This window comes from Nannobrachium achirus, assembly GCF_963921795.1.
Source record: "Nannobrachium achirus genome assembly, chromosome: 17".
NCBI classification, from domain to species: Eukaryota; Metazoa; Chordata; class Actinopteri; order Myctophiformes; family Myctophidae; genus Nannobrachium; species Nannobrachium achirus.
This window is the reverse complement of record NC_137824.1, coordinates 39,479,638-39,492,933: the sequence shown is the minus strand read 5'-3', so window position 1 is coordinate 39,492,933 and position 13,296 is coordinate 39,479,638. Positions and strand designations below refer to the sequence as shown.

At 44.0% G+C, this 13,296-nt stretch overlaps 1 protein-coding gene across 1 annotated transcript in view; it reads left to right on the top strand.

Annotated features, from left to right (window-relative positions):
• Positions 1-13,296, top strand: part of LOC308302167 (bifunctional heparan sulfate N-deacetylase/N-sulfotransferase 1-like) — a 79,691-nt gene that overhangs the window by 58,380 nt on the left and 8,015 nt on the right. Inside the window, exons 5-9 of the mRNA XM_080746394.1 lie at positions 4,981-5,068; positions 7,135-7,289; positions 7,664-7,849; positions 10,045-10,173; positions 10,963-11,145. Of these exons, the coding sequence (XP_080602520.1) occupies positions 4,981-5,068; positions 7,135-7,289; positions 7,664-7,849; positions 10,045-10,173; positions 10,963-11,145 (741 nt within the window). The remainder of the gene's footprint in view (positions 1-4,980; positions 5,069-7,134; positions 7,290-7,663; positions 7,850-10,044; positions 10,174-10,962; positions 11,146-13,296) is intronic.

The following is a 13,296-nucleotide window of genomic DNA, read 5'->3' as shown; positions in this document are numbered from 1 at the left end:
GATGTGCACTGTGCACACAGTATATGAGGGATGGAAAGTAACTTTAACTGGTGCTTGCATGATGTAGGAGCATCAATGTAAGAAACCTGTTTCGTTTAATGGCTACAGAGATACTGTTCCCCCCCCCCCCCAGCCCGCCCGCCCACCCGCCTGCACACACACCCGCCTGCCTGCACACACACACACACACACACACACACACACACACACACACACACACACACACACACACACACAGAGCTGGTTAAACATTTTGCCTCAAGCTAGATGCAGAATAGATGTGCCTCATGCTAGATGCAGAATAGATAGTAGATACACCATAAAAATGCTAATATACAGCATACGATTTGTGAAAGTGACAAACGGGCTTCACAGTTATGTCAGGTGTGTTCATATGCTTATGGTGATGCGATTTCAGATCAATTGCTCCAGCCACTGAGGAGAAACGCTGTTTCAGACACTCACTCAGACACTCACTCAGACATTCGCAAAATTATAGTATAGATGGAAATGGTGATCTTTTTTTTTTTCACTCAATTTTTATTGATTTTTTCACACAAACAAATACACCATGGCATCCATCATCTCTTCACATTAATCATCATCATACTGTTCATATACAGGCTTTACTTTTTTGTCTTATTTTTTCCCTTTTTTTCTCTTTTCCTTTTCACAAGTCCATCTTCATTTTCATTAGAACATTTCCACCATCATGTCCGTCGTTACACCCTTTCTCCTTATACTGGAGAGTTAATCACATTTACATTCATTGACACTATACACATCTTGTTAACCATCCTTTGTTCAAATAATTCCCATAATATTAACCATCAGTTATTCACTTATCTCCCCTCATCTGTTCTACCTGTTTATGTCCAATATAATGTTAACATCCAAATGTCATGCCATACACGCACTCACAAACAAACTACTACACTAACACAAACACACACACACAGGACTTCCACCTAGGGGCGACTACCCCCTACCCTCTCTAACTAAACTGAGGGGTTTGTCCCCATCATGGACAGGGCCCCCTCTCTAGACCTGAAAATATTCCCTACTCTTGGGTCCTTCCAGCGTCTAGCCAACTACACAGAAGAGTAAAAAAAACACCAAACATATCAAAAACTACACAATCCCCCTAAACTAAACATCCCCTCGTCGGTCCCGTCTGTCATTCAAATATGCTTCTATTGCAACTCTAGATTCCCCTTGTCCTTTCTTTCCCATAGCATGCGGTGCCCGCACTCACTTTTTTATCTGTTCTTGTCTCTTTCTTTCACTTTTTCCACCGTTCCACTTTTCTCTCCCGTCTTCTTCCTCAATACTCGCTGCCATCTCTCTACCTCCTCCTTCCTCCGTCTCTCGTCCATCGCCGCCTCGCCTGTCGTCTCTGCTCCCGTCTCCAGCGACACCTCCACGTCCCCCGCCGCCGGGTCTACGACCCGTGTCTGCGTTGTTGGTGGTGTCGTTGATGGTGGTGGTGGTGGCGGCGGTGGTGGTGTCCTCAGGCGCACAAGCTGGGGGCCACTGTGCCAATTCTTTGACTGTTCAAACACACGCTGCCATCTCTCCACGTTTTCCTTCCTTCGTCTGTCCTTCTCCATCGCCGTGTCAGCCGTCATCTCCGTTCCCGTTTCTTGCTGCGCCTCCTCATCCTGCATCTTCTCCGTATCCTGCGTCGTCTCCTCGCCCAGCGCCGCCTCCACGTCCCCCGCCGTCGATTCTGGTGCCCGCGTCCGCGGAGTTGTCCTCTCCCTGTAGCCTCTAGCTCGGATATCCCTCGCTGCTTCTGCCGCGGACGTATACACCTTCGTTCCGTCGTCCCACTGGACTCTTAGCTTTGTATATGGGGATTGAAACGTGATTTTTTCTTGTTTTAACAGCCGTTTAAGTGGCACGTACTCCTTCCTAAGTTTGACCACTTCTGGTGGGTAGTCATGGTCCCATCCGAGCCTCTTCCCGGCCACCTTTATCTCCTTAGCCCACGCCTTTCTGAGAACCAACTCTTTTACATCAAATCTGTGGAAGTTGATAATGATCGAGCGTGGGGGAGCCGCGTCGTCCCGAGGTTTTCGCGTCAGGGCTCGGTGGGCTCGCATGATCTGTAGCTCCGTGTCCTCTGGTAGGTCGAGTTCAGCCCACATCAGTTGCTCTATGAAGTCAACCATGTTTGACCCGTCTTCTGCTGTTTCTGGACAATTGAACAGCCTTATATTGTTTCTCATTTGCCGCGATTGCATGTCCAGCAGCCTTTCTTGTAGTCTCCTCACCCGATCCTCCAGGTATTCTACCGACTCGCTCGCCTCTACTTGCCACTCCTCCGTTGCTAACACTCGGCTTTGGACCTCCGCTATCTCCGCTTTTCGTTCCTCCATCTCTCCGCTCACCTTCTGTTGCTGCGTGTCCATTTCTTCTTTTAGTATCCTTATTTCTTCTTGGTTCTCTCTCCTTATTTCTTCTTTCAGCTTTACAAAGTCTTGTCTCACTTCTTGTCTAAAAGTTTCCATGTTTTGTTTGATGTCAGCGAGTCCTCTGATCACCTCCGCCATTTGCTCGGCTGTCGCCATCTTAGCTTCTTCTTATTTCTCTCAAATACTTATTTTTAAGCACCACTATGTGTTTTTTACCGGTTCTAGAGTCGCCCTAGCTTCTTCCACACACTTTTTTTTAATGTTTTTATCTTACATGTTGTTTTGCATAGTTTATTTTCCGACTATCGGGGAGCTTGCTTTTCAGGCTGTTACTCCATCCGCCATCTTCCCGGAAGCCGGAAATGGTGATCTTTACTAATAACAACAAAAGTGGGTCACAAGATCAATGTTGGTGTAACGTAAGAGATTTGCTAAAACAAGATATAGATAAGAATTAGAACTATTTATAGGCGGCCTGGACCGATGGCCTAGCGGTCTGGGAAAGTAGGCTCAATGTAGTCCCGATCCCAACGGCCTTTGCTGCGTGTCACTCCCCATCTCTCTATAAAAATAAATAAATAAACTATTAGTCTGTCTTTTCATGATAAAAATGCAAAATGTTGTCCGTAGATTGGTATCCGTGGCCTAATGCATCTCAACTAGGGATCCTTGGCAATGAAAAAGGTTGACAATCTCTGCTCTAGATAAAAAATTTACCTATGGCCTTGTCATAAAAAGTCAGCAGACGGTCCTCTCCTTTTCACTCAGACACAGCAGCAGTACATGGTCCAGAAGCAGTTCATGTGGGATGTGAACAAGCCAGCCAGGGCGTCCCTAACCAGAAATAAAGAGACCAGAAACATCGGTTGTTGTCCCCCAAACACCCATGTGCCGTCGTCCTGCCAGTTAACCCATTTAGGCCTGAACACATTATGACGCAATGTGTTATGCTTTAACTATTGAAAAATAGCAGATATACAAGCTCACAGCGCGGCACCGAGTGCCGCGCTGCGAGCTTGTAGATCTGCTATTTTTGAAAAATCGTGAAAATTAGTATTTTGACCCGATTCTATAAGCGTCTTTTGAATCCTTCTAAGATTTTTGGAAAAAACCTATGTTTCTATGTCAGCAATCTGGCCAGCCATCGTCAAAGAAAAGGTCCTTTTCACTTAACTGGAGCTCAGTTAGTCTGTTCTCAAGAGACTGCTATGTCAGTGGTTCTCAAAACCTTTCATGTGAAGGACCACCAAAATGATATGTATTTGGCCACGGACCCCCATCTCAAAATATGTAGTTCCAGGGACCCCCCAGAAGCAAAATTTGAGTTACAACCGTTCGCTTTGAAAATACATATATTCAAAGATTTGCACACATTTTCACGACTTTTTCAAAAATAGCAGATCTACAAGCGCGGCACCGAGTGCCGCGCTGCGAGCTTGTATATCTGCTATTTTTCACTGGTTAAAGCATTCAATCATTTCTAGGCCTAAATGGGTTTTAAAACCAGTCTCTTTCTTCCTGAATGGTTCCGTCCCAGGATGCCTCAAAGCAGACAGACTCCAGTGCTCATACTGTCACAGAAGCTCAGTGGCCATGAATATTTCAATGTGCCTCGAGACATACAAAGAATGAGAACTCCTTCTTGCGTCCCCCTCTTGAGTGGAACAGACCCCCCCCCCCCCCCCCCCCCCCCCCCCTCCTCCTCACATGCAGGCAGGGGGTAGAGAGAAACTTGGGGAAAGAGGCATCAAGGATTTCTCACTGGCAGGCAGCACAAATGCTTGGAAGAATGAATCGCAGCCTGAGGGAGGGGAGCGAGAGAGTGTGTGTGTGTGCGTGTGTGGATTATCATCCAGTCAAATGAAACAAACACCCAAATCAGAGGAGAGCAAAGAATCAAAAAACAACGGAGGAGAGCGACTGAAGCAACTTGGGGGTCAATGTTGACGTGGCGCTCCAAAAGAAACGTCCAGAATAGAAATGTGTTGATTGCGCACGTACATGCACATCCACACAAATGCCACACAAAGTGTGAACGTGCCTGTGGGAGGGTGTGCGTTCTCATTAACGTGCCCGTTTACAATTTAGGCATATAGCTCTTATCCAGAGCGACTTACAATAAAGCAAGGTAAACACATCAAAAGCAGAGAGACAGTGTAGTGCCTCTTAAAGTAGGATCACATGTCAACTATGGACCTAGCCCAGTCTAAACAATATACTATCAAAATAATCATCTCAAAGTGGATTTCAGGGACTCTCTAGGGTACTTTATGGGGGTCAAAATTGGCCCTTACAAGTCTGTAACTTTGACAGTGTACAAATGGAACCAAATGATGAACGGGTTCATTTGGTTCCATTTGTACACTGTCAAAGTTTAGGGGAGACCTTCAAATGTCAAAGTTTGAGAACCACTGCACTAAAGGATACCAGGTGCACACTGAACCTAGCATCAGTCTAAATACCATGCTATCTAAGCATTGCATAATCATGGACGTTTACTGTATACTATATATACTGTATATATGTGTGTTGACTTACTTGTTTACTGTGTTCTCTGACTCAGGCTCTACTTGAGACGCAGAAGGAGCTTCGTACTAATGTACCCAACTTCACCTTCAACCTGGGCTTCTCTGGGAAATTCTTCCATGCCGGTAAAATGTTGTGGCCTTTTTTGAGAGCCCCCTGTTTATTCAGTCTCAGCACAGATAAAAAGCATGGCACCAAACCGATTGTGATAGCACCCGTACATCTGTAGTTGAAGAACAAGTTTTCACATGCTCTCTATTTTCTTTTCTTTAGCCATCACTCATTCTATCTCAATCTCCTATCTCGTTCTTGTGTCTCACTCTCATCTGAACCCGATTCCATCCTACATTTACTTCTGTTCTCTATTCTCTCTATTCACTTCTACCCCCCCCCCCCCCCCCCCCCCCTGAACATGCTTTACAGTAAGGCTGGGCGATATGAGGAAAACCTTCGATATTTGATTATGTTGTTGTGACCGTCAGGTCGCAGTTACTATCAAAACCTCCACCGGCTGTCAGTCTGTCAGTCAGCTTTAGGTCCACTGCCTGTCTAACCCAGATATTGAATAGCATATCCATGCATGCACACTGCACAGTACACATCTATACTATAATTTTGCGAATGTCTGAGTGAGTGAGTGAGTGAGTGAGTGAGTGAGTGAGTGAGTGAGTGAGTGTCTGTCTGTCTGTCTGTCTGTCTGTCTGTCTGTCTGTCTGTCTGTCTGTCTGTCTGTCTGTCTGTCTGTCTGTCTGTCTGTCTGTCTGTCTGTCTGTCTGTCTGTCTGTCTGTCTGTCTGTCTGTCTGTCTGTCTGTCTGTCTGTCTGTCTGTCTGTCTGTCTGTCTGTCTGTCTGTCTGTCTGTCTGTCTGTCTGTCTGTCTGTCTGTCTGTCTGTCTGTCTGTCTGTCTGTCTGTCTGTCTGTCTGTCTGTCTGTCTGTCTGTCTGTCTGTCTGTCTGTCTGTCTGTCTGTCTGTCTGTCTGTCTGTCTGTCTGTCTGTCTGTCTGTCTGTCTGTCTGTCTGTCTGTCTGTCTGTCTGTCTGTCTGTCTGTCTGTCTGTCTGTCTGTCTGTCTGTCTGTCTGTCTGTCTGTCTGTCTGTCTGTCTGTCTGTCTGTCTGTCTGTCTGTCTGTCTGTCTGTCTGTCTGTCTGTCTGTCTGTCTGTCTGTCTGTCTGTCTGTCTGTCTGTCTGTCTGTCTGTCTGTCTGTCTGTCTGTCTGTCTGTCTGTCTGTCTGTCTGTCTGTCTGTCTGTCTGTCTGTCTGTCTGTCTGTCTGTCTGTCTGTCTGTCTGTCTGTCTGTCTGTCTGTCTGTCTGTCTGTCTGTCTGTCTGTCTGTCTGTCTGTCTGTCTGTCTGTCTGTCTGTCTGTCTGTCTGTCTGTCTGTCTGTCTGTCTGTCTGTCTGTCTGTCTGAAACAGCGTTTCTCCTCAGTGGCTGGAGCAATTGATCTGAAATCGCATCACAATTAGCATATGAACACACCTAACATAACTGTGAAGCCCGTTTGTCACTTTCACAAATCGTATGCTGTATATTAGCATTTTTATGGTGTAGCTACTATCTATTCTGCATCTAGCTTGAGGCTAATCTATTCTGCATCTAGGGGTGGGGGGGGGGGGCCATTAAACGAAACGGGTATTTCTTACATTGATGCTCCTACATATTATCATGCAAGCACCAGTTAAAGTTACTTTCCATCCCTCATATACTGTATGCACAGTGCACATCCCATAACCCACACACTGCACATCATTTTGGAGCTCATATCTTTGAACGGGTAAGGGCTAGTATAATAAAGAAATTAAACGCCGCCTTTCCATTTTCCAACAATGATTTTATTGAAATAACCACACCTGGTTGGACTGCTACGTGTGTGCACAGTGTGTCTGTTAATTAATTTGACACATACAACAATACCTAATTTCAAGCCGTCTTCGTCGATATGTATACCTTGCATGATGATTCCTCGATATCGATACATTTTCGATATATTGCCCAGCCTTACAGTGGAAATAAATCGACATGATAGACAAATGGACTTCATAGTTGTGGTATTGAAACATACATGGTGGTCAGACAAGACAAACTAAATTTGGTAAATAAGTGGCAGTCGTAGTCATACTGCTTTACAGCATTACACCATTAAAAATTAACATTATTAACTGTCTATTAACTGCTGGCCTGTGTACCTGAAGGTTCGGACGAGGAGGACCTGGGAGACGACCTGCTGCTGTCCTACGTGAAGGAGTTCTGGTGGTTCCCCCACATGTGGAGCCACATGCAGCCTCACCTCTTCCACAACCAGTCTGTGCTGGCCGAGCAGATGCTGCTCAACAAGAGGTTTGCCATGGTGAGTCAGCAGGCATCGATGCACTCGCCCTAGTGTTTGAAGGCCAGTGGAATCGATTCCCAGTTTAGGCATTTAGCATGCAGCTCATTGACGCCAGGGGGAGATCTATCATAGGTTTGGGTAAAACATAAATCATAATAATTTGTACTTTGGTTCAGTGTTGTTTAAGTGTAGTGACATTTTCAGGGAATTAATGTAATTTTCAGTGCCCCCAGACACACTACTGCGTGCTCTCTGAAGATTTCTCCCTTCTGCATCACAAGCCTGTCTTCCTACATGTGATAGATCTTCTCCTTGCATTTCTGACTCAACAATCACCCCATAAACCCCACAGATTTGACCTTGTTCTGATAATATTCTCTGACTATCACCAGGAGCATGGCATCCCGACCAACATGGGCTATGCGGTGGCTCCCCATCATTCCGGGGTGTACCCTGTTCATCTGCAGCTGTACGACGCCTGGAAGAAGGTGTGGGGCATCAAGGTGACCAGCACAGAGGAATACCCCCACCTGAAGCCTGCCCGCTTCCGACGGGGTTTCATCCACAGTGGCATCAGCGTAAGGAAACCACACACTGCAATATATATGTCTTACTGCCAGTGGTGGGAAAAGTACTCAAATGTTTTATTTAAAGGAGAAAACCACCAATTTTCAACATTGTACTATGTAAATTGGCACCGGGTGATTGTGGAGCGGAGTCATGTGATTAGTGACAGCATGAAGGTGTATTCTTTGGTACAGAATCATACCATTTTGTATTTTATTACATTTTCTCCATTTTCCTTTTTTTTCTTTTCTTTTTTTAATGAAAAATGTTATCCAAAAAACACGACCAGCTCACGTATTTGGAGGGTAGTATGAGTGACCAGAAAAAAGAATGGGTGTTTTCAATGACTTAATCATGGTTAAAATGGAGTTTGAAGCTACAATGGGTTTGTACAGGAAGGGGCCCTGGGCGGGGAATGTCTGATGAAATGAATATCAAATATCTAAATACTGAATGAAGCAAATTAAAAACTGTCCAGGGTGCTCACAAAGGCCTGATTAGATGATAAAATTACCAAAATATCCCTTAGTTACTTTACACCACTGTGTCTTGCTGCTCTGGCTGGTCTAGTTTCCTCTTCTGTGCTTTCTTGTTTCAGCTTATAGTTTTGTTCTTCTCTTTTGCTCACTCTCCCCTCCAACTCCTGCAGCCGTCCACAATCCATTCTCTATCTGTCCATTTCTGACAAATCACAATAGTTTTTCACAATATCTCATTGTTGGTGTCAATCATTTTCAATCGTCCTACCTTTGACCCACCCCCTCCCGAGCTACTGTGACACATTTTGCTTGTATTTACATCAATGTGGCAATAACCAAGGCCTCAAGAAAGCTGTCATCATCTCCCATAGTAGTTTAGTCAACCGCATGGTATCAAACAGCCCTGTCACATGTAATTGTGTGACTTCAGTACCACAATGATGACTGACAAACAATGCTGGCAAGAAGATGGCAAATGCTTGTACAAAGCCAATCACTGAAATGTCAACATTGTGAAAATGGTGGCTTTTGTTTAGCTTGGCAGCGCTTGTGTAACCTAATGCCCCTCCCCCTCAAACACACACACCTAAACAAAGCTTTAGGATACAGTACCTGGGGAATGTTCATTCTCATACATTTTAATAGTTGACGAAAACTGTTTTATTTTGCCTCTCTTAAAGCATTGTTTTTGAGTAGCCTCGTACCCGCCCTCTTCCGGAAACCATTTCATTTGTTTCTCGCAAGAATCCTCCTGGAGAACGGAAGTTGGTCGTTTACTAGGCTAGTTTTTGAGGTCATATCAAACATTTCACAAGTTAACTAAAGCTCACTTCAAAAACAAGAGAATGTAAAACATTGAAATATTTCCTCAGGCTTTCACCATGACCTTCTGTACTGATAGGGAATAATGAGGCCTCAGTCCAGGTCCTTTGTAGTGGCTGCGTTTCTTCATTCAGAATCTCTATCTCAAGGACAACAGTTTGGACAGTCTCCACTGCTTACCCATGATTGATATTCAGTTCCCCAGACGCTCCAAACTGTAAACGCATTTCCATGAATTTCCATATAGACTCAGAGTGGATAAGAGGTTTGCCTTGGCTAGATGAGCAGCATAATATGACCGTTATTGAAAGCAAACGATGTGTGTGGGATCGGCTTGGGTATTGACTGCTCTGTATTCAGCTGTGTGTGTGTGTGTGTGTGTGTGTGTGTGTGAGTGTGTGAGTGTGTGAGTGTGTGAGTGTGTGAGTGTGTGAGTGTGTGTGTTTGTTATGGATGGTACGATAAGCGATTTTATTGTGATCAAAAACACTCATGATAATCGTATCGTGGAGATTTTATTTATCGTGATATCGTCCTCCGTCATGCACTGGGATCAATTCACCTTTTATTTGCCGAGCTGCATATCCGGTACCACTTAAACCCTCTATAAGTGATAAAAGTTACTTATAATATATGTACTTGATAGTCTTTTTTTTCACTCTATTAAATGTCTTTGCCAAATAATAGACAATCTACAAGCTCACAACTGTGAGCTTGTAGATCTGCAATTTTTTGGCAAATGTTCCGCCCCAGGATAATGGATTTTGATTATCACGATAACATCATAAATCGCGATTTATTTTGTCACAATAATCATAATGTCAAAGTGATATGACATTCTCATATCATCCCATCCCTAGTATGTGTGCACTTTGTTGATCTGTATTTCTGTGTTCATATTTCAGGTGCTGCCCAGGCAGACATGCGGTCTCTTCACGCACACCATCTTCTACAAAGACTACCCCGGCAGTCCCAATGAACTGGACAAGCTCATCAACGGGGGAGAACTGTTCCTCACTGTGCTCCTCAATCCCGTACGTTAAACGAACATACACCTGGGTGTGAAGTTCCCGTCGCATTCACTTTAACCACTTTTAACTTGGCGTCCCTGTTTTGCGCAAGATAGTGTCCTTGTAGGCAAAAATTGGTTCTCAAAGTGGGTCGGGGACCCCCAGGGGTCCTTGAGGGAGTACCAGGGGGCGTCCCCAGCTAAATGATAGATAGTCATGAACCAAATTGACTCTTATGGGTTTGTGTGTACAAATGAAACCAAATGGACCCGTTAGGTTCCATTTGTTGAGTTAAATTAACATAGATTTTACTATTTACATTGGGGTCTCAGAGAGAAATGCCATTAAATGGGGGTCTGTAGCTTATTAATGCATGTCAAAATCTTATGCGGGTCCCTGGCGTATCTTTTCAAATGGGAGTCCGCGGGCTAATAAGAGTCAATTAGGGGGTCCTTGACATGAAAAGGCCGCAACCCCCAAAAAATCATACTTTAACTGGGGAGCATGTGAGCATGTAGATCGGCTATTTTCACAATTTCTGTCTAATATTTGACAATTTGGCTAATGTTTAATTTGTCATTTTAGAGTTATTAAAAAGTCCTTAAATTGTCACTTTAGAAATGTGCATAAACCCAGTATATACTTAAACTTCATGGTGGTTTGTTTATTGTTGAGAGAGAAAACACTGTTGCACATTTAAGCTAATCATCTGGGGACCGCTCAAAAAAATGTGGGGACCCTCCTGGGGATCCCGACCCACATGTTGAGAACCACTGCCTTACTTCATGCTCCACCTTTCCGTCCTGTCCTCAGATCAGCATCTTCATGACCCACCTGTCCAACTATGGGAACGACCGCCTGGGCCTGTACACCTTTAAGAGTCTGGTGAAGTTTGTCCAGACGTGGACCAACCTGAAGCTGCAGACCCTGCCTCCCATCCAGCTGGCCCACAAGTATTTCAGCCTCTTCCCCTCCGAGAGAGACCCCCTCTGGCAGGTGAGACCCCCAGAAATATCACCATGTCACAGCTTCTTTTTTTTTATGGTAATTCTATATTGCGAGGTGTGTGTGTGTGTGTGTGTGTGTGTGTGTGTGTGTGTGTGTGTGTGTGTGTGTGTGTGTGTGTGTGTGTGTGTGTGTGTGTGTGTGTGTGTGTGTGTGTGTGTGTGTGTGTGTGTGTGTGTTTTTAAAATTTTGTATGATTAGTTTTTAGGCTTTTGTGCCCTTTATTGATTGAAGATTGATTGAAGACTTTTATTTAGGTACAGTTTCATGACGGTGCAGTTCACTGGTACAAGGTCTACTAAAAGGAGATCCTAGAAAAGACTTAAGCTTATTTCCATAGGAAACCATTGAAGCATCTCATATAACATTGAATGACAGCCGGATAGAACACAGTACTATGCAGTAGATATAGTCAGGAAAAAAGGGAGAAATAAAAAAAAAAATGGGACAGTAGATTGACAGGAAATGGGGAGAGAGATGGGGAGTGATACGCAGCAAAGGTCGTCGGGAACGGGACTCGAACCCGCAACATGTTGTTTAGTAGGGGTGTTGGAAATTATCGATATGAATGGATTATCGGTTTTAACATTAACGATGCGACTGCATCGATGCGCGCTTACCTGGATTGGTCAAAATATCGCCTGAATCGGTCAATGGTTCGGTCCTATACAGTTATTAATCGGTTCACTGGGTTTTTGCATTAAATAACTAATCTGCTGTGGAACCGTGAACTCACATACTCAGCGTTTACAATTACTTCAAAAGTGAGTGCTGCTAAACACAGTAGGCTACAACAAAAAGAAAAAGCTGCCTGCCTCTGTCCTATTAAGGGAAAAGCACAGCTCTACAAGCCCACAGCGTGTTGCTTTGCGACGGGTTGTAAACTTGTAGATCTGCTACTTACGCACAGGACACCGGTGTGTGCAAAATGACAGCAATGACGCTCACAGCTGTGCGACGACAGTGAGTGTAAACAAACGCAACGTGACTAAATGCCAGTGGAGAAACACAAAGTTTGGATCTTATAAGAATGCGCAATCCTTGGTTGGGCTAACGAAAAACGAGACAGTAGCAGAGCAATCGTTCTTCCAGGCTATGGGATTGGTAACATTTTGTTACACACATAATTAATTTATTTGCGTACATTCAATATAATTTATCTACACATATCCCCACTGGGATGTATACATCCCCACTGGGATGTATACATGTCTGGCTTAACCGTATGCTTACACAGTCTTGTTGAACAATATTTACATAGCATGCTTTCAATTAAAATGGCTAAGTCTCTGTTTTGATTTCCATGAAAAACCAAATTATAATGTGACATTTTATGTATGTTTATTTTGACGAGATGAAGATAAATATTTGGGGATTGTTTGAGAACAAACTCTGCAGTGTATCCTCAGCCTTTAACAAATGTTGCTCATTCTTTTGCTTTGACTGTGCTGATACATACTAAAGCCTCCGGTGACATCGCAATGTGGAAGGAGACACATGGTTGTCAACCTTTTCAGTCCGCAACCCCCCAAATAATCATATTTTAACTGGGGACCCCCCCACCCTGACGAGCACTAACTGAGTTGAGGCATTACATTTTGTATAACACGGTTCTATTGTGAAAATAGCCAATCTACATGCTCACAACGCTTTGCGTTGCGAGGCGTTGTGAGCATGTAGATCAGCTATTTTCACAATTTCTGCCTTTTGACAATTTGGCCAATGTTTAATTTGTAATTTTAGAGGTATTAAAAAGTCCTTAAATAGTCACTTTAGAAATGTGCAGATACCCTTTATACACTTAACTTTATGTTGGTTTGTTTACTGTTGAGTGAGAAAACAAACAATGATGCACATTAAGTTGATCATCTGGGGACCCCCCACCCCAAATGATTTGGAGACCCCCAGGTTGAGAACCAATAGTCTATGGTCTATCTATGTTCTCCTCAAGACCAACCAGTAGGGGGCAACATTGACAGGGACTACATGAGGGGGATTGGCATGATGGCTATTTAGACCAAATCAATGACATCACCACAACCAACCATTTAATTCTGGGTAGATGACAACGACAGCGTCGCATTGGAACAGTTCATTAACCTTATTTCTGGAAGACACTTAATGATATTTATTGACTATTAG